This window comes from Juglans microcarpa x Juglans regia, chromosome 1D (assembly GCF_004785595.1).
Source record: "Juglans microcarpa x Juglans regia isolate MS1-56 chromosome 1D, Jm3101_v1.0, whole genome shotgun sequence".
NCBI classification, from domain to species: Eukaryota; Viridiplantae; Streptophyta; class Magnoliopsida; order Fagales; family Juglandaceae; genus Juglans; species Juglans microcarpa x Juglans regia.
The window spans coordinates 39,913,931-39,941,878 of NC_054594.1; the positions used below are offsets into that span (position 1 = coordinate 39,913,931).

The window sequence follows — 27,948 nt, forward strand, 5'->3', positions numbered from 1 at the left end:
CTCCCCTCAATCTCTCTCTCCAACCTCTCTCTCTCTCTCCCTCCTCAAGCTCTCCTCAGCCCCTCTCTCTCTCTCTCTCCTCAAGTTTTGTTTTATAATATGTTAAAAGGGAAGAGAAGAAAAATAAATAGAACTCCACACCTCAGGTGTACTGATTGATAGAGTTTTTCAAATACATATAATATGACCCCCTCTCTCTCTCTCTCTCCAAATCTTTATTTGTTTGTTGATCCCCCGTGACCCTGTCCCGCCTTCCCCCTCTGGCTCTAGTTGTACACTAATTCAGAAGATCAAAACCGTCCATATATGCTATGTTAATGCGCCTGCATACAGTCCATACTTGATCGCACCAACCAACCCTGCCTTATTTTTATTTTTTAATGCTAACCCAATTTTCATATCCATCCCGCTATTACTTACCATGGCCAACACTTTGAAAACAATAAATTTTGAGCCAGAAATGCAATTTATTACCTTTTACTTTATCTGTCAATCTTTTGATACTAAATAATATATATTTTTTTTTTTGGACTAGTATGTTCATCTTTACCTCCTCCTATCATGCTAATCGTCGCAACGCCGAAAACCAACCACAATTAATTCTCATGATCACCATCAAACTAAGATCATGTCTACTTAAAGGCGTACGTACGTTTAACATTTGAGGCTTCTGGGAAAATTATATAATCAGCAAACAGAAAACCAGCTCCTCATGATCACTGTTCCTAACATATATAATGCACGCACGTTACAATTAAGACTAGAAAAAGTCTTCATTTTACTTATATTTCATTTTACTTTTGGCAAAAATAACTATGAAATTAATAAATAGGAGAAAAACACATCTATCAAAATAATTAAAAATCACCACAAACTCATGTCAAAGCCATGGCTAGGCGCGATTCTTTCTCAAAAAGAAATAATTATAATTTTTCAACGATTTTCCTTCATGCGGTCAAAAGAATCGCAAATTTTTTTTGTTTTTGTTTCTCTGACCATTTTGCTTCTCTCGTTACAGGCTCGCATGGGGCCTTCTGTACATGCGCAATACCTTCAAATCAAAGCACAAATCCAAATGACGATAACACATACTGATCAAAATGCAGCGATCAGCAATTGACGATAACACGCCAGAGTATTTGTAACTGCGCCCGTGACAGTATTCTGTATAGACTTTTCAGGAAAGAGATCCCTGCAATTGGTAACAAGTCGCGAGGTCCATTGCCTTGGATTATGCTAGGCCACTCACAACCCAATTGCAGCTCCAGAGCCGGACAATCCAAAACGTAATAGTAACCTAATGTCCGCCCATCGCCGTCGAAGCATGCTGCTGAACCCCTGTATTTCACCACAATTTAATTCAATTAAAAAATAAAACTAAATTGAAATGTCACAAGTACAAAGGTTTTAAACTCCTCGCTTCTGATCTGATCTAGCCATATCAATCCTATTTTTCAGACCATGTAGAAGCAATTTTCATACAAATATGGCTCAAATAAATTATACGTAACTAGCAGAACAAAAAACAAATATTCAATTTCATATCATTTGCATCTTTTCCTCCCATTGCACAATGTGAGATACAAATTACAATACCCTATTTCAGGAGATTTTATAACGGAGAAAGAAATATAAAGGATAGCGACTAAATGATCATAGTAAGATACAAAGAACTCCGACAATTAATTGCAAAGTGAAACTAAGATTATTCACATATATATAACATGGCGTCGGGCGACTTTGTGAGCTCAAAGCTACAGGTGAGTTGTTTATAATGGACCCAACCATCCACGTCTTGAGAGGAATAAATCAAGCATCATCACTCCCAACAGCCAATTTTCTCAATTGTGAGTTTCACTGCATTATTCATGGCAGTAGAATGAAAATAAAGGAAAAGGGAGTGAAGTAGGACAATAGAAAACCTTGGGAACATCATTTGCTATCTCCAAAATTGCAGTGACTTTAACACTTGTAGCGGGTCCTGGTGTATGAGGGGAGAGAGAGTCAGGGGTGAGAGAAAGAGAGCGACTGAGGGGGGAGATTAAACATTTTCGTGGCCTCGGGCTTGAGCAGAGAGAGAGGGAGGGAGGCTTGAGAAGAAAGAGACCGAGGAGGAGAGACTGAGAGAGAGTTCGTATGATCATCTACACTCGCTTTTACTGTAATTATCCTAAAGAGAATACGTCTCCCCTTCTCATTGGATGCTGTAAATATGGGATTGTCACCGCATCCTGTTTGAAGATTTATAACTTTTTCAGTACCTCCAGTTAAGATTTTTTTTCCAATAGTAAGTACCAGTAACCTGATAAGAAACTCATCAATGACAGGTTCTGGTTACCATGGTATATTTGATGTGTGGGTACACCAGCAGGAATTCCACCAATTACCTTACTGTTGGCATACCACATGCGCCAAAACTCTCCATTCCGGTTCAAGTTGTACCATTGATCGCAAAGCTTCAATTTGGAAACTAGATCCTTAAAGGACTCCAAGCTTCATCCAAGTCCTGGGAACTCAAAAAATTTTATTTCTTATTGCGATGCTTATGGATCTGATTTTCTGATGCACTTGTTGAAGACGCTGGTGGAACTGATAGAAGAGAATAAGACTGTCAGAAAGGTAAAGCATCCAGAAGAAAGATCAAAACAGCTGAAGTCAAGCAACTTAAGGTATCAAAAACTAATAAATAAATAAATTGAAACAACTTAAAGGTATTTCAAGCATTTTGAATTATTTTAAACTGTTGTTAACAACTTCCGTTAGTGCCACTGAATGAAATACATGGGAATTCTATATAAGAGAGAGTCCCTGTAAAACATGAATTTTTTAACAATGACCTAAATTCATTCCTGCTCATAATGCGGGCAACTAAAGTCAAATTGCATTCTGGTGTCAACAAAGTCCCCCCAAAACAACCAACCTTACACTTGAAGGCACAAATTTCAGAATAAGCAATCATAAACAACACACCATATGCAGAAACTGAAGCTGGTGTAACATATGCCAAGAGTGAACCAATGATTTTCGGACATTCATTTTTAACTAGTTTACAACTGATCAAACATGCCTAAACTAGAACAGCACAGTGGAAGAGGGTACCTTTACTGGTGTAACATATGCCAAGAGTGAACCGATGATTTTCGGACATTCATTTTTAACTAGTTTACAACTGATCAAACGTGCCTAAAATAGAACAGCACAGTGGAAGAGGGTACCTTTACTTGTTTTGGGAGGTTTTATGCCACCACTAACATTTGCTGATGACGAAAAAGACCTTTTGGCAGGCAGAGGTTTCGTTGACATTTCGGACTTCTTGGAAGATATCAGCGAAGAACAAAGAATAGCATCAACAGCTTCACGTTGTTTCCTTTTTGCAATCAAATCTTCAGCACGGCCTACCTGACTGGGGACTTTACCTCTGACATTTGCATCTCTCTCCTTAGAGCTGCCTTCAGTTAATTGAGTTGCCTGATTCCCCTGCTCGCTTCTACCACCATCAGAGGATTTCTTCAGTCTTTTTGACACATGTGATTTCGAGAGTTTATGACCATCAGCCAATTCTCGTTCAGAATGGTTTGAATGATTATTAGACTTGTCAAATTCATGCTTCCTTTTGCTCATATCCGTATTCCCCAAACCGACTTTCTTTCCACTACTCTCTTTGCCCTTTCTTTCACCCACTTTAGCATGTTTCCCTGAGTTTGCACGCTTAATATCCTCAGAAGTTCTGTTCTTACCATTTGCTACTAATGATGAATCTTTAGTCGAAGCCAAATCCTTTTCATCTCCTATACCTGTTCTTTTACTCTGATCTGCACAGCCTACATTCCTTGTTTTCCTTTCAAAGGTTTGATTTGTATTGCGCTCATTTTGTTTTGCATGCTGGCTAGCATCATTAACCTTTTCAACATATTTCTTCTGTCCTGAGCGGTTAACAGAAATTCCTGAAACAGCATTTCTACAAAAGGCTGTTTTAAACATAGACTCGTATGGCATTTTGACTGAAATTACCAAGTTTCTTGCTTTAGCATCCTTTAAAAGAGCAGCCCAGTTATGGTTCGTCATCAAAGTCCTGGCATTACCCAAGACCCAGAGCGAGAGCTTGGCTCTTGTCAAAGCCACATTCATCCTTCTTACATCAGCTACAAACCCAATGTTGCTTGAGTTCATCCGAAGGGCAGAGTTAGGATCCCCTGCCCTAACAGTTGAAAGTAAAATTATATCAACCTCCCGACCTTGGAAACCATCCACGGTATTTAATTCCATATCATCTATAACAGAAGATCCAAATGCACTTAAAAAACGAGAACGTAAAAGTGAGAGTTGACTCTTGTATGGAGTTATGATGCCAATCCTTCCACCAATAAATTCAGATGGGCACCTAAACAATGTGGCCAAATACAGAATTAGAAGAAATAAATTACACACATTACAAAGAAGTATGTCTACCCTTTACTTAAAAAATAACGTATCCAAAATAGTTGCTGTACCTTTTCTTGAATAACCTAAGAACTTCAACTGCAGCTTCAGCCTCATGCTCATTGTAAAGGGACAATGCACCAGAGTTCTTACCACGATGCTCTTGGCCATCAACAATGTCATAGAATACATACGGTCCAAGACCCTCAATTTCATGAAATGGAGCTGACTTGTTAGACATTTTTTCACCATTTAGCAGCTTTCCGTCATAAAAATGCAATGAAGGAAACTGACATATTTCTGGGTGCATTCTATACTGCAAGAGGAAACTTTGTCATTAAAGTTTTTCAAAAAGTCAAAGAAGGATAAAAATGTAAAAACACACGGACTTCCCTACCTCATCACAAAAAAAGAATCAATAATAAAGCAAAAGGCCCAGAAATAAGTGACACATGAAAAAAGTATGAATTTAGTAATAGAGAGAGAGAAAGACAGAGAACTTGGATTAGTAGGCAAAAGCCACATCATAGTTGGCAACCTGGTCAAAAAAATAAGGTGCAGCCCAAAGCTCAAAAGCATAACCAAAAAAAAAACGACTGAATGACCCATAAAGTCCCACCAGATACAGTTTTGTCACTAGAACCAACAATCAGGGGAAGCCAATAATTGTTCTTTTTTTTTCAGTAGGGGAAGCTAATAAAATTTGTACAATCATTAGTAAGAATTGTGATGCAGCAATTTAACCAAAAGCATTTAATTGGAAAGCAGTAGTCATGTTTCAGATCCTCCAAAACAGAATAATAAAAAGTATTGAAGATTTGCTGTTTCACCAAAACAGGTTCTTGAGCACAAAAAATTGCGGCACATAAAGCAGTTAACACACCAAGTCATCATATCAGGAATTTCAGGTGGACAGAAGCAGATAAACAAGAACTGCATTTGATCACAGAAGGTATTACAAAACATACTCAACCAACACATACTTTTTTTTTTTTTTTTATAAGTAAAAACTCAACCAACACATACTTAACCTTGTAATAAAACTTACAGGGTTAACAGAAGGTATTTCAACAAAAAAGAGAGAATGTAAGGCCAGCACATACAAACTTTCCACATAAAAATGGGCATTAATTTTTCGTGGGACCATTTCTGATCCTTCAATGCAGTAATCGGCCATGGACATTATTATTCTCATCACCACTAATTTAAAGCCCATGGAAGCACACAGCAAGAAGTGCCTGGACAGCTATTTTGTTTACAAATCATAATTAGAAAAACTGAAACTCACAGCAACTAAAAAGATAAAAACAAGAACTCAACCAATAAACTCTATGTATTATTGTTGATAAAAACGCGCTTAAGCGCAAAGCACCTAGGCCAAAGCACTTCGCTTACCAAAAGTGAAGCGCATTTACAAAAGCAAGCTTTTTGGATTGGTGCTTTATGTGCAAGAAAGAAGCGGAATCAGTGAACCATCTACTACTTCATTGTGAAATGGCTAAAGTGCTGTGGGATGGTGTGTTTGGAAGGGTTGGGCTGTGCTGGGTTATGCCAGAAGCAGTGGTTGATTTCCTAAAAAGCTGGACCAACTTTCAAATGCATACTTGTTCCCAAGTGGCAGCTGCATGGAAAATGATACCCTTGTGTATTATGTGGTGTATTTGGTTGGAGAGAAATGAGAGGTGCTTTAATGATCGGGAACGCAATAGAGATGCATTATGGAAGTTTTTTATAAGCACTCTACTTTGCTGGTTCTCTGCTATTGTACTCAAGGGTGGAGCTGTAAATGAGTTCTTGTCGTCGTTTTTCTAAGTTTTAGAATGTAACTAGGTGTTTCTTGTGTATACTTCCTGTGTACTCAGGCTTCGCCTATTTCATTGTGCTTAATAAAGTTCTAACTTATCAAAAAAAAAAAAGTGCAGAAAAGCACACTTCTGTAATTATATTTGAAAAATGTATAAAATATCAATTCAAGACCTAAAAAAAATATTTTAAGTATTTAGTTGATATTGAAGATCATTTGTATACCAGGGCAGCAAATGTTGTCGTGTTATGCTTTGAACCCAATATAATGGTTCAAGATGACTTTCTAGATGGATTGATATTTGATTGCTTATGTTGGCATAAAAGTCAGTACCTACAATTTTGTGTTTTTTTGGTCATGGTCTTTTTGGCAGATTTTGATTCAACCATATACTTTAATTTGGTTATTGAGATGAAATATCATAAATGTGTTCATTTAGAAAAGCTCAAGAGAATTATATAAAATGCTATGTTTAAATTTATGTCACTAGTAGATTACTTGATTGTCATGTTGCATAATACTCTAATTTATTGGAGTTTTTTTTAATCAGTAAATATGAATACTATAATAAATTGAGTTAATAGGCTAAATATAATCAAATTGCTTTTAAAACTTTTTTTATTGAAGTGCAAGGATTATCTGTAATTATTCATCATCTTAAAAATGTGCGCTTGACTTAATTCAGCCACTTTCTTGTGCTTAGCGCCTAGGCTCTGGACAAACTTTTCTCTCAAGTACACCTAGCGCTTTCACCAACACTACTATGTACACTAGTCAAGAAAAAATTTTTTTTTTTTTATAAGCGTATACTCATCAAGAAAAAAACTACCATCTATACACAGAGAGTTCTTCTACTCATAATCCTTACACCACACACCTGCTAAAGGAAAAAATAAATAAATAAAAGGTGTGTGGTGTAAAGATGACGAGTAGAATTTTTTTTTTTTTTTGATAAATAGATGATGAGTAGAATTTTTCATGCACATAATTGTGTCCAAATGATAATGTGGTCGAACAAAGCATTGGAACCAATACATAACCTCGATCAGCCCTCAAGATAAATTGAGATCACCAAGTCCCCTCCCACCTAGAGATGATAAAATTATTACTAAAGGCATGAGGATTTCCAAGACAGCCATTAAGTTCAAGCAATCAAATCTATAGGTATATAGTGATTTCATATCAGTATGGTAGAAAAGCTCTATTTGACAGGCTGATAAATTCTAAGAATAATTTTACAGGATATCAAAACTGACCACCCAGTATATATCGTCACAAGTGCCAACTTTTATTGCTATAGCTCGTCGCCCGTATACTGCTAAATATGGTTCAATCATGTAAAATTGCATTACAACTACACAGATAAGGGGAAGATTTGCAATCTACTTCACCTGTTTGGTCAGCATAATGACAGGATGACCAGCCCTCTGTAAACGTTCAAACATACTGCATTCATACTGGAATTTACTAGCAACGCTAGAAAGAACTGTCGCTGGAAGCTGCTTTGGGTCACCAACCTTAAAGAATAGATTATTAATTTCAGACTATTTCTTGGCAGAACAGAAGTAGTTCCAAAATTAAAGAATTCAATGGTCCTTACCATAATACATTTAGTCCCGCTAGATTTTAAAAGCTGAAGAGGAATCAGAGTAGCAGGTTCCAGAGCCTGTAGTGGCAAGGAGAAATGCTTAGAAGACAAGGGAGAGCAAGAGCAATGATAAAAAGATTATAAGTTCAACTGAGCAAGGAATATTTTACTTGAGCAGCTTCATCAATCACTATAGCATCAAAAAGAGTATGCTCAGATGGAATCCCAAATTTATTAGTTGACACAGACTCAGAACACACTCCATAGAGGTCTCCACCACAACCACTCAATGTAGTTACCACAATCTCAGCTTCCTGCAAAATACACTTCCGAAGCTTACGTCTAAGTGTTTTCATTTCTTCATTAGATTTCTTCTCCTGTGTCTGAACACTGCTAAGATCTTTATAGATTTGCTTCTTTTGCTCATAAAGTTTTCTTAGCTTCAACTCTATTTCTGCATCAGACACTTCTTTCTCATCATCCCCCTTATTACTATCAGCTTCCAAAGAATTCTTAAGGTCAGCATTTCCATCCCTTAAGTTAGCACGCTTTGTTTCATAAAACCTGATTCGGTCAACTATTTTCTCAAGATTAGAACGCAAAGTAATTGAAGAGCCCACAGTTGAAACACTCTTTTCATTGCAAACTTTCATCCTCTCTTCCACCAAACGTTGATCAACAAGTGTATCAATAAATACTGGTAGTGAATTTGGATGGACTGTCTTCACATTGCCAACCCTTACAAGATACGGCTTGTAAATCTTCCCATCACTTCCATAAAGACCTTGACTAGAAATTCTCGATACTAACTCATCAACAGCAGCATTTGACTGGGCGCATAGAAGCACCCTTCCTCTTGCCAAACTTTCCATGGATTTTGAGCTTCTTTCAACATCCTCATTCAATTGTCTAGCCAAGGCTGCATCCTGCCATGCCTTTGCAATTGCAGCAGTCTGGCTTATCCGTGGACGTGAATTGGTGCACTGCATACCATTTCTTTTCAAAGTGCCATCAAGAAAGCTTTTTGCATTACCCATCCTCTGTAAAGGTGAAGCAAGCAAACCACTGACGATGGCCAAAATAGTTCGCGTCTTGCCAGTACCTATATACCAAAGCAATAAAGACTAACTGGATAAATCGCAAGTACATATTATTCAATCTGCAAAAAGTTGGACAAAAGTAAATCAGATACCTGGAGGACCCTGAATAAGGGATAATTCAAAATCTTTCTTTAAACTTGGTGATCCAACAGCAACACCAATAGCTTGAAGTTGACTGTCATTGAAGGATGATTTCAGTACTTGCTGCAAGGGTTGGGAAAGCTTACCCAGATCCACTTCCTTGGATACATCACCACCAAGAGAATCATTGACGGGCTTCAAAATAACTGGAAGTATGGGGATTTCTTTAATTGAAGACAGTGCCTGAAATTCTCTAAGTTGAGGTGTAATGCTCATTAAGCGAGTTGCGTGCCATTTACCACGTTCAATGAGGTTTCTTCTAGCTTGATTTAATCGTGAAGAACCATTTTGAAGATAGAACCTGATTACTAATATAGTTTGTCTTCTCTTATTGTCTCTCTCACGCCTCTCCACCTGAAAAATATTGCAGATGCTTTAAAAAACTATTACATATGATGAAACCTGGAGGAATGTATGATAAATGGGCCACCCAAGTGTAGTATCTTTTTTTTTTTTTACAAGAACAACCCCCCCCCCCCCCCCCCCCCCAAAAAAAAAAATATATATATATCCAAGGGCATCATCTAATTCTATCATCTGCCACTTAGATATGTAACTTGGATGACAACAAATTCTATCATCTAATTCCAACCTTTTTGTAAGTAAGATCACAACCAAAATTTAGGAAACACATCATGTAAATAGGGACTATGGCCAGTAATAGATAGGCAAGCCAATTTAGAAATCTGGTTATCGCCTGCATGATTGCAAGAAACTCTTGCACAAATCTTCCAAAGGATGTTATGAGGTAACAAGAGGGCATACCTTTCCAACCATATGAATATCATGGGATGATTTTTGCAAAGGCTCTTTTGTCAACAACACAAGGTCATTTTCAGAAAAGCTTTTAGAAGCAGCAGAATCATTATCATCATAGACAAATCGAACCAGATGAAAATCATCAACTCTCTCAACCAACATCACAGATAGACTGCCAAAATACATCTCTTCCAAGGAAGACATTTCCAGAAAGGAACTGTGCAACTGTGCTTTGAACTCCTCCAAAACCAACGGCCGAAAAATCTCTATATACTGTTCAGGCGATTGAAAATAGACGGGAACCTCCTTTAATTTGCTAACAATTCGACTCCTATCCTCACCAGCAGATGCTAATCCAACAGTTTCAAAGTAATCAATTTCCAAAATGGGTCTATACCAGTCATCAAGCCTTGGCGGCTTGAACCTTTTCACTCCAGCCTCCAGTCTATGTAAACGGCCAGATCTAATTTCGAAATGTGATTTAAGTTGAATAACTTGCCGTTTTGGAAGAGAAGTGCTTGACTTTGCTATAAGTGACTGCTGACGCCTTGCAGAGTTTAGTGCAGACTCAAATGTATCATCTTCAGTATCATGTACTATCTCTTTCAAAACAGTGTCACTTGCCTTGGAAATTGCACTGTTGAAATTTAGAGTCATATTCTTGGAACTGACGGCTTCATTGGATGAAACATGAAGATTAACTCTATTCTGGGATAAAATGGAATCATTTTTATTGTATATGGAGCGTATTCCTTTCCTCTTACCATCTAAACCTTCTGATTTGAGGAGAGCGGGTGCTCCTTTACCTTTTAATCCATCAAAGCTCTTATCCCGAGAAGCAACCACAGAACCATCAGTAGCGTCATTTTGCTGAAAAGACACCAACAAATCCTTAGAAGTGTCAGTGTCAGAAACTTTCTTTTTCGTAGAGTCAAAATGTGATTTGCTCCCAGGATCAATAGTCTTGTCCTCCAACATGTGGTGACCTGTCTCAGTATCAGAGAGAATGACCTCATTGGCAGATATAGGTTCCTCTGTTTCACTGTCGGAAAGAACAATCAGAACATCTTCAGCCGTTTTGTGAGCTCCCGTTACCAAGTCCAAGATCTGCACCTCTCTGTCATCCACAGAGAGAGGCTGCTCATTTGAAACTGAACTATTCCTCTCAAATGACAAGAATTCGGGAAATAAAGATCTTGAACTATAGGGGGTCTTTCCACTGTCACAAGAAGCTTCCTTCGATAACGAAACAGAAAGGCGTGAAACTGTTTCTGTCAATTCATCCGTGGCAAAATTATCTAAATCAAGAAGAAAGACATGTAACAAATCCGTTAATGATCACTTGACAATGATCAACAAAAATCCAGACTAGCAATAATAATAACCAGGACAACAAAGGTAGTAATAATAGTGACTATAACAATAGTAACAACAAAAAATAGCAACTATAACAATAATAATAACCACTGCCACAACCATTATTACTATGTTAAACATTTTGTGTCTGCATGTAATGAAATATTGAAAGCTCACCACTTGATATCATATTTTCAATGGTCCCGATTGTCATTGTAGCACTGTTACTACATGAACCCCTGAGAAAAGACAGCAACATGGAAACTGTCCGTTTCCAATACACGGTTATAACTTTAAGTGATGACTTTCCCCAATCCATGAGATCATTAAGCCATGAGAAGTCACAAGAACTTTTCACCATCACTCTGAAATCCTCATGTTTTGTACCCAATGGCGGGTACATTATTTCAAAAACAACCGGGAGGATCTCAAGTAAGCGGACGCAAGTCATCTGAAACAACAAAGAACTAGTAAGAATGCCTTCCACGTGAACCCTCATGGGATGTGCCAGACAGGGTTATGGGGTGCCAGAGTTGAGGTGCATTTGCACAAAATATAAATTCCTACCAGAAACTGAAACAGAATTTCAAGAAATTTGAAGAGTAAAAACAAATTAGATTAGTAAATTATTTATCAACCAAGCAATACTCATTGTACGCTTAACCACAGACAAGAACTGGTCACCTCAGAGTATGTGCCTATACAAAACCACACACACACACACAAACAGAAGGGGGGACTGTAAGAACCAAAATGGCTAATAGAAAATACTCAAAAGGCAAAAGTTGTACATTGCATGTAACTTAACAAGTCCACACATAACCAAGAGTTTATAAGTACCATAAGCATAACTACAGTTCTAACACAACCATTTACAGGTAGAATGAATGCAGAATACCTAACAAAAACTTATAAAAAAAGAAAAAAAGAATACCTGACAGAAACTGTAATCAATAAATGCTTTGCCCTCTATTAAGCATCTCCGAATAGAAGGCCAAGCAGTTTCTGATAGCAAGTAAATGAACTTTTGCAGCAATTTTAAGTCAACATTTGAGGAATACCCAATGGCATTCTCAGGCAATGTATCAAAGAATGGCTGCCTCAAAAATCCACCTTGGGAAGAGAAGCTTGTGATACTTAAGTGATCAGATGAACTTTCTGGCCATTCTTCGGTAACCCCTTTGAGTAATTTGCGTAGAACGAAAAAAAAATGTTGCAAAGTCTGAAACTTTACCAAAACAGAATCCAGTAGAACCTGAAATAGTGCAAACAGAGCTGTTAGGAAAAACACGAGAAGGTGATTATTTGTGAAACTTACAATTTATCCCCCTTAAAAGGGCATCCCATAACAGTAAAGACATATCATCCATAGTGAACATGTTCTATCTGCATACCAGAGGAACCAATACGAAATTTCAAATATGAAATTCCAAATTAGAAACTGAAGGCCATTACACATATAATGAAGAAAAGCTTTGCTTAGTTTTTTTGCAGGGCTTGGGGAAGAAGGAGATTGGAGCACTTGGAAGCTCAAACAAAAAAGTAATTCCACTTGGTTATTATGAGCATGTCTGAAAACCTAGTTGCCAACAACTTAATCCATTTGCTTACTTTTCCAATCAATATAGATATATATCTAACCACATATCATTATTCTGAAGCTTTGACTGAAAGGAAGTCTTTACCAATTTACAAGCATGCCTGAAACCCCGAAAAATGGCAGACAACGAGCATCCACTTGAGCAGAGGAACTTCAAGCCACAAGAAAGACCACGTGTATCCGAAACTTGTTCCAAAATACATTTCCCAAATTGCCTGATATTCTGTATCAAAACACAGTATGTACATATATAAAAATTGCTCAAACAGGAGAAAGGAAATCGAGAATAATCCATCACTTCAATCATAAATGCATATAATAACAGAAGGTTTAAGATATAAAAAGATTAATTTGACATACATCATTAGGATCCAGGAGTGAAAGTATCAAGCTTTCAGACATCCTTGGTTCCCAAGTCCACAGTTTCCCAATTTCTCTTTGCCCCACTTGATCTATAAAGTGTCCAGTTAACCTGTATCACACCTCTCATGTAATTATTCAAGTGATCGGTTCCCACTAATCTATGCATTGCCTCATAACATAACCATCAACCTAAAACTATAAAGGGGTCTGCCACAACATTAAAAATATTGATAAAGTACATAAACACTAACAACCTGTTGAATGTTCTTGCTAAAGAAATACACATTGATGATATTTTTACTGAGTTTTTTGAGTCCTTCCCCTCTCCACCATCATCAGAACCAGTTGGGATTGTCCAACCAAATGAAGTGGAGATTTCTTCAACAGAAGATTGAAGCCAAGTTCTCAATGGAAGTGCCATTTCTGCACTGATTTCGGGTTCAACCATAGAAAAACGAGATCGAGCCCAGAAAACAGCCTTAGAAAATGATATCGGAAAGACTGAGGGATCAAGTTCAACTAGAACATCAATCCACAACATAGGAATGCACATCCACTCTCGATATTCCCGACAAGTAATTTTACTTTGTGCACCAAGTTCGCTCCAAGAACTATTATCCTCCTCTCTACCATCTGGAATAAATGGAAGCCTGTCATATTGATCATCATCATCCAAGTCCAGAGACATGCTTTTGTCAATACTCCAAGAGATGCTGCAATTCAGCATTGAAGTTATAAGGGCAGCAGCATCAGACACTATAATAGTTTGTATAAGATCAAATGCAGGTTGCCTCAGAGAACTGTGGAGTGAAGAATCCTTCAGGGATGACACGAGAGAAGGGCCCCTGTCCAATAAAAATGCACATAAATGAATCATAAAGCCATCTCAGTCAACAACCAAATTACCTTTTTGATAAGTGCGTCCACAACCAATTTACCAACAAATCCATATACCTACAGGAGGATTTTAAATGTTTACGATTATGTTTTTTAAAGTAATACATGATTTTCAGGACTAAACCAAACATCGCTAAGGATAGGGGATGAAGTCATTTAATGGTTCAACCATAGAGCTAGTCATTGAACAACTGATTTTTTACCTAATAAATATTTCTACCAAAATAACTTATATTATAGAGGTTAGAAGAAAACTTTTAAGATATCTTCTCACATTTTTAAGTGCTCAATGATTTGTCCTGCTGAAACACCAAGTCCTACATTGGGAATATGAATAACCCATATAGAACATGTGCTAACATTATAAGGGTAGTCAGGGGTGCTAAGTCCCACGCTGGCTACTAACTAGAAGAAATTGGGTTTAAGTGATTCTAGGGAAGCTAATATATTTTTTACATACAAGTGTTTAATTTAATGACTTGTCCTTTTGTAACACTGCAGTCCTATATTGAGAATATAAATAACCCACAAAGAATGAGTAGCTTATAAAGTGATTCTTTCTTTCTTTTTTGATAAGTAAGAAAGAATTTTATTCATCAAACCTAATTACATTCTATAAAGAAGAAAACGAAAACAGAAAATCATGAGCTGAATCTCCATTAAGCACTATATATAGCTGAAAACCATTGAAATAAAGAAAACACACGGAATTTCCATATTTCCTCCATAGTGCGCTCTTTATTATTAAAACAAGATTTATAAGTGGTTCTAAGGAATCTTCAAGTTGACCGATCTTTTTGGGGTTATAGTGTAAACCTGACTAGTGCTTTCTATGGCATGTCTTGACGAGGAAGTCAAGAACTTATGAGAGGAAGTTTGTAACACCCCAATCTAAAATTGAGGATATGAATAACCTACACAACCTATCAAAAAAAAAAAATAACCTACACAAATTGGGCAGGTTATAAAGGTAGTCACGAGTGCTAACTCACACATTGGCTAGTTATTAGATAAAATTGGGCTTTATAAGTTAGAATTTGTAACTGATACAAGGAAGTCAAGGAAACTTAGTCCAAATTGAGCTTTATAAACGATTTAAGGGAACTTCAGATCGACTACTCTTTTTGGGTTTATGGCATGAATATGCCTCGCACTTTCCTTGGCTCATTACACCTATATAACTAAGTTCATTTTTAGGGTGTAAGAAAAAACTGACCAACGGATTGAAAATCGGTTCAATCCTGGTTTTCATGTTTTGAAAACCAATTTGGACCTACCCGAACCGAAATATATATTTTTTATATTATATATATATATATATATATATATTATATGCTATATATTATACATATTATAAAATTAATATAACCTGAACTTTTAATCTTATTATTTATGCTTCCTTGATAAAAAATTACTCTTAAACATGAATATTAATTTTAAGTTATTAATATATTATTATTTATCCTTATATATTAAATTACATACTTACATATATAATATGTATAAGTATAATAGTACACATTTGCTATATACATAAAGGATAAATACATATTTACACATTTTTGGTATAATTTTTTCATTTGGTTCAAAGAAACCAACCAGCCCAACAAAAAAGCCCAAAACCAAATCATACCTGTAAAACCGATCCGAACTGGACCAAAACTGAAAAACTCGAAAGTTTCGATTTCGTGGATGAATTGATCTGTATCAGTTTTCAGAATTTCAAAAACAGACTTAGACCGGTTTGGCTCCAAAATATGTCCAAAACTGGACTAAACCGAACCGATTACACCCATATCCATTTTTATGCTCAATAAAAAAAATGTCCCGTATACTCGGGCCTTTGTCTATTTTATGCTCAATAAAATTTTGTTTCTCAATCAAAAAAAATTTGCTTATAATTTTTTTTTTTATAATTAATAAGAGAAATTTTATTCCAAGTAAATAAGCATAGCTCAAATACATCGGATGTATACAAATGATAGCACCTACTTAAAAGCTAAAACAGAATACAACTAAAGCAAAACATTACAATCATTCCCTTATGTTTGTTTTGGTGCTTATGGCTTGAAAGAAATGGGAGGTGATTTGAAGATTGCAAACATTCTATGGGGGAATTTAGGTATTTTTTCTTTAGCACTTTTAAGTTTTTGGGTGAAGAATCTTGTAAGGGATGGGAACATTTGTCATGTTTTATTTTAGTACTGTTTTTGCTTTATCTTGTATTTAGGTGTACTCACTTGCATACATTCTGTGTACTTGGGCTATGTCTTTTTACTTGGAATAAAATCTCTTATTAACTATCAAAAAAGCATTACAATCATTCCCATTCCTTATAGGATTCTTCACCCAAAAACTTAAAGTACTAAGGAAAAACTCCCTAAGTTCCCCTAAAGAACGTTCACAATTTTCAAAGCACCTCCCATTCCTCTCCAACCATAAACACCAAAGCAAGCACAAGGGAATCATCTTCAACACTACATGTTGTTACTTCTCCCCACAATACCTTGCCAACATGCAAAGAAATCTACCACACGCATAGGCATCATCCAAAAAATGCCAACCCTTGGAAAAATCTCATTCCACAAAGAAGTCGCCCCCTCACAAGGAAGAAAAAGATGATCAATAGATTCACCATCATTCTTACACATAAAACACCAATCAACCACCGGCAAGCCTCTCCTCCTCAAGTTGTCCGTGGTTAAAATTTTCCAAAGAGACACCATCCAACAGAAAAAAGCAACCTTACTAGGCACCTTGGCTCTCCAAATACTTTTCCAGGGATAATCTTTGACCCCATGACAGGTTAACACCTTGTAAAAAGAACTCATTGAAAATCAGGAATTAACTGTATGCACCCACTGCAGACTGTCCTCCATGTTCTGATCAAGCTTCATCTCATATAATCTTCCAAATAAATCAGAAACTTCGCATACTTCCCAATCCTATACATCTCTAGTGAATTCCACAGTCTAGTGAATCAAATTGTTAGAAAAGTGATAGGACTCAGCCACTGCAGCCCCTTTATCTCTAACAATCCTAAAAAGATTAGGGTAAACATCCTTAAGAGGTGAATCCCCACACCAAATGCCATGCCAAAAATAGATCTTTGCCCCATCCCCTACCTTGAATTTAGTATTCTTGACAAAGCCCCCCCATCCCAGCCGAATAGACTTCCACAAACCCACCCCAACATCCCTCTTACTTAATTCGTACACCAACTCCCCCACATCCTCCCATATTTAACATCCACAATATTTCTCCAAAATGCATTACTTTCATTATGATACCTCCAAAGCCATTTCCCAAGAAGAGCTTTGTTGAAAAGTCTTAAATTTCGCACTCCCAAACCTCCACAAGACACCGGGAGACAAACTTTATTCCAACTCACCAAATGAAACTTTCTTTCCTCCCCATTACCATCACACAGAAAATTCCAATAAATCCCCTCTATTCTTTTAGTAACCCCAGCTGGTAAAGGAAAGAGAGAGAGGAAATAAGTAGGGGGATTAGTCAATGTGCTCTTAATCAAGGTAACTCTTCCACCTTTTGACAAGTATAATTTTTTCCAGCCAGCTAACCTCCTCCTAATCTTCTCAATCACCCCATCCCAAATAGAAACTGATTTGTGAGGAGCACCCAAGGGTAGTCCAACAAATCTCATCGGTAACAAAGCTACCTTACGTCCCAAAATATTGGCCAAATCCATAATATTCCTAACCGCACCCACTAGAACAATTTCAGACTATGAAAGATTAATTCTTAAACCAGAGACAACTTCAAAACATAAACAGTAAGGCTCTCAAAACACGAAGGTGATCCTTATTGTTATCACATAAAATCAAAGTGTCGTCTGCAAAAAGCAAATGTGATACTGTAATACTATCCCGAGTCTCATCACCCACCACAAATCCCGACATAAATCTTCCTTCAACAGCCGCTTCAAGCATACAACTCAAAGCATCCATCACTATTACAAAAAGGAAAGGAGATAAGGGGTCTCCTTGCCTCAAACCCCAAGAGTTGTTCAAAAAACTAACCGGATTGTCATTCATTAATATCGAAAATCTGGCTGTCGAAATACAATGTTTAATCCATGAACACCAATTCTCACCAAAACCAAATCTCCCCAATATGTAAAGAAGAAAATCTCGATTGACATGATCAAAAGCCTTTTCCATGTCCAATTTAACTAAAACTCCATATTTTTTTTTATAAGTAAAAATATTGTATATATCAAAAGGAGAAACCAAGTACACTGAATGTATACAAGAAAACACCTTGCCCAAAATGACCCAAAAAGCCCATAAAAAAACCAACCCAAAGTACATCATACCCGACCCCAATCGCTTGTTTCCCGTAGAACTAAAACTCTACCCGAACACCAACCCCAACACCTTGATTTTCGTCTTCACAATGCCCTCCCTTTAGACTTCCCTCTAGTTGAACTACCACCCTTAGCGTCGTAGTTGATTACTGAAAAAAGACGTTGTAACTCTCTGCTTTTCTTGAAGCTTGATTTGGTTTCAAGTGTGCGACTTGCCTCAATCGCAATAATTAGTTTGCTAAATTGGTCTTCACATCCTCCATATGAAATTCCCACAAACTGCTGAATCTTGTTAACTTTTGGCAGAATCCAATAAGCTATTGGAGAAGAGAGACCAAGGGAGCCACAATATCCCCATCAAACTGCACTCCCAACTCTAGACATTCCTCTACAGAAAGCACCAACGCCAAACCCATTGGTTCTCCAATAACTCCATTGGTTCTCTCCAATGGTATCGGGGTCCCTATTGGAGATTCTGGGGTGACAGCAAATCCCTTCACCTCTGGGGTGATAGCGGATCCTACATCTCCTTCAAACCTCGACAGTACACCATTTTCCTTCAACTCTGATGAGGGAGCCATAGTTTCTTCAGGGACCAAAGGTGCAATACCGACTATCGATCTATCCTGTGTTACACGAGGCGAATGACATTCCATTACTGATGTCTCTACGCCAATACCCGATGTAGACCCCGCTTCAAATAACCCAAATTTCCTTTTGACCCGCCATACTCTCCTAGATCTGGTTATGGGGACAGGGCCGAATTCGATCTTTCGTTTTCCTTTTTCTAAGTTTAAAGGATTCAGGCCTATCATGTTTCTTACTATCCTGTTGCCTCCAGCTGAAAACCGGTCTATTTTCGTAGACAAGAAATTTATCGCTGCCTTCAACTCAACAAGTTGGGTTTCCATCACCTTTAGAGAATTGTGCATCTCGACAAGTTGGTCCTGGGGCGTGATTGGCAGCCCCCCACACTCTGAACCCCCGAAGCACGTTCCGTCTTTAGAGCTGCCGCATAAGATTGCCTAGCCACAGAGGATGTACTTGGGTCTTTATGCATCTCCAAGTTCTCCCTCCCTGCCACACCACTTGCATCACCTTGTCCTTCCAAGCCGTCACTCCCTCTCTTGCCGAAGGAAAAATGACAGTACCTCCCCCATCCTTCTCCAGCCATTACCCCTTCTTCAGGAATGAAAATAAAATTCCTGCTCCCCCCACCACCATACTCCTCCACCGCCATATAACGTCCGCGAGCATTCGAGCAGCGATGCACTGTGAAACTGCGACAACCTTCCCGAACAATGGAGAAAAAATCTTGTTTCTTATCCTTAAGTGCATGCTTCTATGGCCTTGGCCAGCCACTGTACTGTTGTCGAACCCAGAACCAACTTAGATATCATCCTTCGACTCCTTTCAGTAATGGCCAACATGCTCCCCTCCTTCACCAGTGTAAAGGATTTAGATTCTATGACCAACTCCATAGAAGAACCCATACTGACCCACTCCCCTTCTTCAACAACCATTTATCATCTTAGAGAAACCAGATTAGAAATCCGTTGGGAGCTACAAGCACTGCACTGGACTCCAGGTTGTGCTCACTGCAAGCACTGCAGAGTTGTCTCGTGCTCACAGGAGACGCTGGAGTACTCGTCGGAGCCTTCAGAGTCGATGGCATGACCAACGGAGCCTTTGGGTGGATCGCCGGAGTACTCTGAGAGACAAAACAGCGATATCTAGGACGCCGGACAGCCCTTAGCGAAGTCGCCGAGGCCCGTCGGCTTTATCTGTGACGACGATGCGGTGTGTCTCACCGGCAAGGGTGGGTGGCGGCAGATCTGGTTACTTAGGGTTTTCAAGCTTCGTTGTGTTTTCTCTCTCCTCTGGACCGACGCTGGACGGCCTTCAGGGAATTCACGGGGCCCGTCAACTTTGTCTGTGACGTGGGTGAGAGGTCACTCGCCAACAAGGGTGGCGGCGGTTTCCTTAGGGTTTTACGTACAGAGAGGAAATGTTGTGTTTTGTATTCCTTAGGCTAACTAGGGATATTCTGGTGGAAAGAAATTAACAAATAAAAGACTTGCAAGCATTCTTATTCTTTACACAGTATGGCAAAGCCTTTTCCATGTCCAATTTAACTAAAACTCCAGATTTACCCATTCTTATTCTACTTTGCAAGCATTCATTTGCAATTAAAACCGAGTCAAGAATTTGTCTTCCCCTCACAAATGCATTCTGAGACTTTGATATAACTTATCCATAACCACACTAATACGATTGGCTAACACCTTAGCGATGATTTTATACACCCCATTTACCAAGCTAATAGGGCGAAAATCCCTCATCTCCACAGCACCCGCCTTTTTAGGAATGAGAGCAATGAATGTAGTATTAATACTCTTCCCAGATTTCAGGAACGAGTGGAATTCACCAAAAAAATTCATAATGTCATCCTTCACGATGTCCCAAAATGCTTGGAAAAACGCCATAGAAAAACCATCCGGACCTGGTGCCTTGTCCTTAGACATACCTCTTACCACATCAATAACTTCTTGCACAAAAGATCTCACGAACCAATCTGCAGTCAATTGATCAATGGACTCAAACACCAGCCCATCTAACTTTGGTCTCCATGAATGTTCTTCCCTAAAATGCTTCTCATAATAACTCACAATGTGGTCTTCAATCTCCCCAATATCGGAAAGAACATTATCACCATCATGAAGAGCTTCAATAGCATTGAATCTACAGCAAGAATTTTCCATTTTATGAAAGAATTTGCTTATAATTTGGAACAAATCACAATTAAAAAAAATCCCAACCGTAGCCACCAACATTTCCAAAATCCAAAAACGGGAAACACAATCTCTATGACATTTTTCCCCTCCAAAGCCCTTCTTCATGAGGTCATACTAAAAGTACCCAATCAATTCTTTGGGAAAGGTCACACTCAAAATAAACATTTAATTGGCATGTAACAAAACTTCATTCAAAGAATAAAAGAGTGCACCCCAATACACGATACACAAAAGAAATAATAATTAAGACCTAAAGATACAAAGGTCTAGAAACTCCAAGAATGAAAGAAATTATGATGCTAACACCCAAAACGCATTCAAAAAATGATCTCATAAACACCACATAAAGGTCATATCAAGTACAAAACAGTTAGGATCACATACCACATATGTGCACATTCAGAAGGTGGGCACGGCGGGTTCATCTTATAACCTCTTTGTATAATAAAAAGAGCTATCTGAAAATACAATCTTGCAATAAATAGCAACATCGGTGAGCCAAAAATGTAGGAGATACGGATTGCAAAAATTTTAGCCATTATTTGACAATCTAGAGGTTGAAATAAGAACCTGGCAAGCCTTTTTCCTCGTTAAAACACTGAAGTTACTGCTCATTGGCACTTGGTGGAGGAGAAAATATATAAAATGCCTACGTTGCTTTTCATGTTCCCCATCTTGCAAAGCTTCAAGAGACTGTATGGATTGGAGCGTACACATCACTTGTGTGAAAATAAACTATATCTAACATGTAAAATTGAATCACAAAAAATTTGACACAGAAATATTGAAAAGGAACTTGAAATGAAGTGTCATAATTTTCCACAGACATGCCTGCAGAAAAGGCTGAATAAGATCAAAAATATCTTTATGGCTTTTCTCGTTTCGAGTATGAAAACACTGCCCCAATAGCGTGTTGCGCATCACACTTGGAGACAATGTAGATCTCAACCAAAGTTTACAACCTTAAAGGAAGCCCAAAACATCAAAGGAATATGTAAGCTCAACATTAAACAGTATATTAACCCAAGTAATTGGAAAAAGAAAAGAGCTCACCAAGCATTTCAAAGAGTAGTCTCAAGCAGGTAACTGCATGAGAAAATACAACTGAATCACCACTGATATGATTGAGTACGAGGTCCAGAAAAATGGGATAGCGTTCTAGTATCCCTTCTTCAAAAGCTGGAGGATCTAAGAATCCAAGCCTTCAGAAAACAAGCATGCAAAACCTAGCTTTAGCAGGAAAAGAGAGAGCAACGAAATTGTTGAAGATGAAATTAGCCAACATGCCCTACAATGATTTGATTCCAAGCCATATGGATACACGGTCCAGCTTTGCTCTAGGTCTTGAAGTCTCAGGTGTCGGTGGCAAAACTTCTGTCTCCAAAAAGCCTATAAATTTCTTAAGCAAAGGCTGCAAAGGTTCCAATTCAGTTGCTCTCCTACACGCAAAGACAATAAAATGAAAAGGCCGATCCAGGATTTAGGGGACTATAAAGCAGTAGAGAAAAAACTAATAACCTTGGAAGTGTGTAAATGTCTTTGTGGTTAAAAGTTAGGATCTATCACGAGACAGACTATTACCTTTTTTTAGTACAGCAAATTTTATTAATACTAAGAAAAAGGTTCTTATCGAAAATACTAAGAAAAAGGTGTAGCCTACAAGATAGACTATCACTCAGTTCTTCTTTTCCTTTTTTCCTTTTTTCCCTTAGAAGGGGTTCTTTGCATCAAACTTGAATGACCCATAATGATAGAAACGGCAGGAAAAAAATACAAGACATTATTCTGGATGCAAGTAATTACAAGTAATGATAGCCTTGTTGATAGTTATAATAACTGCGAAAATAACATTAACCAAAAATAAAATGAGATCATCAAATATAATGGAGCCAATTTCCCACCTAAACCGATCTCCCTAGGGGTTGGGGGAAGTGGGACGGGGTTGCAGCCAGAAAAAGAATCCAAAAGTAAGAACAGCTTCATCAGCATGATTATGAAAGAAGAAAAACAGGGGGGATTTATATCAGGAAACAGTACCTCAATTTTCCCATAGACGCAGCAAGACGATGACCAACAGAACGCACTCTTCGTTTGAAAAAAAATAATGCATAAACACCCTGAAACGAAATGCATTCACTTCATAAGGCATGGGAGAATTTAAGAGATCAGTGTAAGCAAACATATAGCCCAATAAGTACCGGAAACTGTTGTTGTCCATCCAAAGCCAGTTCATGCTTATTATCAATTGCTTCAATAAATGTTTCGAATTCAGTGAACAATGATTGATCGTCCAACAGGATAGGGAACATCAAAATCTGTGATCATAAAGACAGAAAATTCAGTCACCATCAACCCCAAAACTAAAGCTCGGCAATCAAAGTAAAATCATTTCAAATTCACAATTATTTTGAACGGTAAATAATAATTTTTTTTATAATAGAAAATAGGCATAGTCAAGTACACAGGGCATATACAAGAGCAACACCTATACTTGGTAGGCTGCTAGGCTGCAATTCAATGGGATGCCTAATATACAAACCATGAAAGTAGTTATATGATGTATAACTACTTACATGGCATATAATAAGGGACAATAGCATTGTTACACATACAACAGGAGAAAAATTAATTCATTCAAGCATCAAGTGCAATGCACAAAAATCCAAACATAAATAAAACTGTATGAAAATTCTAGATAACAAGGCTTAGAGATCCTTCTTTTCATAAGTACAATAAAATTTTATTGAAACGAGTAAATAGACATAGCCCAAGTACACAGAAAGTATACAACAAATAACACCTAGTCACAAGTTAGGAGCTAGAAAGGGATACAAAAAAGTCATGTAAGCTGGCTCCGTTAAAAACACTGGCAGAAGTCCAAAGATATAATAAGTATGGAAAAATAAACATTTACTTATCAAAAAAAGGAGTATGGAAAAAGAAACATCTAAGCTCATCCAGAGAGCATTCCCCATCTTCAAAGCTCCAGCCATTCCTTTCAAGCCAAATACATCACAAGGCTCAGAGATCCATCAAATAATTAAAACTTACATCTCTGTTTACTGAAAATATTGCATGTTCTAAAAAAATAGTAAAGCCCAGAGTATTCAAAACTCTATAATCACCTTATAACTTGTGTGGCAAGCAGGTAAAGACTTGGGTATTTAATACTTCATTCCATCTTAGGAGGATCAATTTATGAGACTTGCATCAGAGATTTAAGTATTTAGAAAGATATGTAAAAATGAAACGCTAAACAAAAGCAAAACAAAACATATAACAAATATTAGTACCAAAAACAAAACAAAAACATATAACCCAACAAAACAGAACACTATTAATATCCATTTCTATGCCAACATTTGTCAGGACCCAAAAAAGACCAAACCACATTTGAGCATATACTCCAAAAACTAATTAAAGTTATATAAATGAAGCCGCTTGTCTCCCCTCTCAAGAAATGCGCGATATTCACCACTCTCTTGGGCTAAATCTGAAGTGTTGCAATCTACCCTTCCTAGACATTCCCGTCAAGTCATTCTATTGTAGATGGCACAGCCCAAGCCCCACACTTCTTGATGGGAACCAGCCAGAATACCATTTTGAATTATCTGAGAAAGTACAAGCCACATCACAGCTTATACTCCAAAAAGATTAGTCCGGATTGAAATTGAAGCACCTTGGAATCATTATAAACTGCCAAGAATTTCCTCCAAAGAAATGTGGGATCCTATTCACCACCCTCTCATTCCGGTACGAGGTGTTACACTATTAACAATCATGATGATGTCAATTATCTTATATAACAATTTTAAATAAATGAAGTGTTATAAGAACAACATGAATACCTCATACATTACACTAACAACTTCAGCATTATCACGAGCCGGATCATATTCTTCTCTTGCTATTCTTGCATTGATCTCTCTCAAGTGTTGAGTCACCCTCTGCTCATCAAGGGTTCGCAGCACATCAAGAAGGGGGATAATGCAACTTAGCTCATACTCCCTATCATACATTTCTAAGGCTTGATGGTACTGAGAAATGCACTGGATACATTTCCGCATTTCATCAGAAATCCTCTTCCATAATTGCTTGAGAGGAGAATCAGGATGCTCGTCTTTGAAGTAATTGTAGAACGTCTCTAAAAGAGGACCCATCAAATCCCAAGAGCCACACCAGATATGAGTATCTTTTGGGAAGCAAATTAAGAAATTAAATGCATCTGCAAACCTGAAAAAAGCAGAAAAGAAAAGCTAATTTGAAAAACACAAACAAAAACAAAAACTTGAACTTGGAAAAAGTTAAATCAAAGACTAGAGAGTAGAGATCTGCGTAGATTCTTGGAACATCATCCCATTAATGAGCCATCTAAAAGTATCCCCACACATGGAAAAGAAAAACAGGTGATGAGCATGAACGCCAATTTGTCAATTTAGGCACCATTTTGACATAAAATATTTTATTTACTTCCTGTGTACAAGGGCTATGCCTATTTCATTTATATATATAATATCTATCTTTTACTGATAGAAAAAAATATATTTTATGAGTGAAAGCATTTTCAATAAAAAAATATATATATATTTTCGGGGAAAATTACGTGAATTGCATTGTTTGGTTGAAATCCTTTAAATACATATTTTTGGATCTAAATTTCTTCATTAAAAAAAAATGTCTTTCAACTAGGTAAACTTTTTCCCTTAACTTCCATTTTCAAGTTGCACCAATCATTGGAAAATTTAGAAAAGTTTTCTAGAAAGCGTTTTGCATCAAAATGAATGGTGGTCTATCCCTAAATGGCTATATTCTCATATTCAAAATTTTAACTTGATTATGACACCAATAATAAAGAATTAAAAGAAGCTATCAGTGGACATTTTAGCGGGAAAACAAAAACAAAAAAAACAAAAAACTCGGTAACTCTTGTAGTCGTTCATTAAAAAAAACTGCATTTAGTTAAAAAAATAAGTTATGCAAAAATTCCAAAATATGAAAGCAACTCCTTATAAAGGCAACGATTTCCACACAAAAAGTTATGCACGTACAGGCTCGCAATTTACCGCAAATAACAAAGAGAAGAAAAAGGTGCTATCCACATACAGCAAGAATCAAAACATAGACATGGCTTGTTGAGCATGTTTGGCTTGCATTAAACTTTGTAATTCTTCCAAGGATCCAAGGGAGAAACAATCGAAAGAATGAAATGAGAAAGCAATCAGAAATTCAAAAATGAATAAATAAACATGACATACAACAAGAAAGTAATGAAAAATTGCAAGTTAATCGAGCCTTCAATCATCATTGTAACTTTAATGACTATTCTACGTTTATCTATAGTTCTTAATAACTAATCCTACTTGAACTGCGAAGCTTTATCAAATTTCCGTCAGGAAACACATGCAAAATAGTAGTAGTAGTAGTAGTAGTAGTAGTAGTAGTAGTAGTAATCTGTAGTAGTAGTAGTAGTAGTAATAAGATAAAAAAATTCAGGCATTGCTCGTTTTCCATTCTGGCCTTAAAATTTAAATTATCCACTAAAATCATTCGGAATTTATTTTTAAAGAAAAATTCATAAATACGTGTGTTTGTGTGCGCGCGCGCGCGCGTGAGAAAGAGAAGAGCAGCGAACCATTGCTCCTTAAGATGGTGGAGACGGCGTCGTCTGGAGGAGTCATGATCGTCGTCTTCGTCGTCTTCTTCTTCCTCGATGCCTCTCCATCGGTCCAAAAGCTCTCTTCTCGTCGCCAACTTCTTCGACATCTCTCAGAGTCCCCAAATCTTTCCTCTTCCTTGCTTTCTTTCTTTCTTTCCTCTTTTTTTTTTTTTTTTTTTTTTTAACTTAGGGTTTTTCCTTCAACGTTCCTTTTTCTCTGGGCGCGCGGACAGAGACAGAGAGAGATGATCCCGGAGGGAAAGAACAAGCTTTTTTACAAAATCTCGATTCTCTGCTGACTGTAACATATATTGCAATGCGAAAGTACATGAAATTACGACAAAGGGCTATGATTTAGGGATTTACCCTGATAGGGTGATCACGGATATTGATTTTAAATAATTTTACTTACCATTATCACATACTATACATTATATTTATTTTATTTTTATTTTTTTTATAACAAATATATAGTATATAAATGATAAGTAGAATAATCTAATAATTTTAATAGTAATAAAATAAAATAAAAAATAATATTAAAATATATAAAATGTATAGTGTAAAATGATCTCTCATTGAGTTTTACTTACAAAGTGGATACGAATGTGAAATGACCAATGGGCACTCCCATTCGGAGACTACTGTCTACCGGTTTTTGGGCTAAGTTCTCGCAAATGATCCGACATTTTAAATGGGCTTCGTATCATTGGGTCCATAGTTCCTTCCTTCTTGCTTTTCTTTCCGCAAGTGATACTCATATCGAAAACAAAAACAAAATATAAGATGTTTTAATTATTATATTTAAAAGAAGGGTTAATTATTTTTTACTTATTTAAATTCTTTTAAGATTTTCCCCCATATCTCATCTTATATCGTTTTTTATTACTAATAAACAAACTTATCTCCAAAATCAAAGAATAATATCGGAAAAGCCCAATAATCAACAAGCCTTACAAATAAAACAATGAGAATTTACAATATTAGAAAATTACCTATAAATAATTGGCGAAAAAATATTTCCTTAAGTTCTTGCATGAACTTTTAAGCCAGAGAGAAATTAATATATTAATACAATACTTATTACTCATTTAATATTATCCGAAATATTTATAATTTGATTCTTACTCTAGCTCATTTCAA

At 37.0% G+C, this 27,948-nt stretch overlaps 1 protein-coding gene across 7 annotated transcripts; it reads right to left on the minus strand.

Annotated features, from left to right (window-relative positions):
• Positions 1-905: 905 nt before the first annotated feature.
• On the minus strand, positions 906-27,137 carry LOC121257451. Of its 7 annotated transcripts, none has more exons than XR_005939216.1 (23): positions 26,782-27,137; positions 24,998-25,382; positions 23,348-23,464; positions 23,187-23,266; positions 22,442-22,588; positions 22,203-22,351; positions 21,981-22,111; positions 21,720-21,842; positions 21,534-21,607; positions 13,385-13,975; positions 13,128-13,239; positions 12,853-12,990; positions 12,102-12,422; positions 11,345-11,618; positions 9,818-11,109; positions 9,004-9,406; positions 7,982-8,913; positions 7,824-7,889; positions 7,615-7,740; positions 4,491-4,735; positions 3,216-4,381; positions 2,388-2,589; positions 906-1,338 (listed from the first exon to the last, which is right to left on the minus strand). XR_005939216.1 is itself a non-coding variant. In XM_041158458.1 (22 exons), the coding sequence occupies exons 1-22, from the start codon at positions 26,910-26,912 to the stop codon at positions 2,525-2,527; spliced, it is 7,068 nt and encodes a 2,355-aa protein (XP_041014392.1). In that variant the 5' UTR covers positions 26,913-27,137; the 3' UTR covers positions 1,522-2,524. The 7 variants fall into 7 exon arrangements, 1 of the variants encoding a protein (XP_041014392.1); XR_005939219.1 differs by lacking the exon at positions 26,782-27,137 and adding an exon at positions 24,625-24,845 and having other exon boundaries at positions 24,998-25,139; XR_005939218.1 differs by lacking the exon at positions 26,782-27,137 and adding an exon at positions 24,625-24,879 and having other exon boundaries at positions 24,919-25,051.
• Positions 27,138-27,948: the final 811 nt, after the last annotated feature.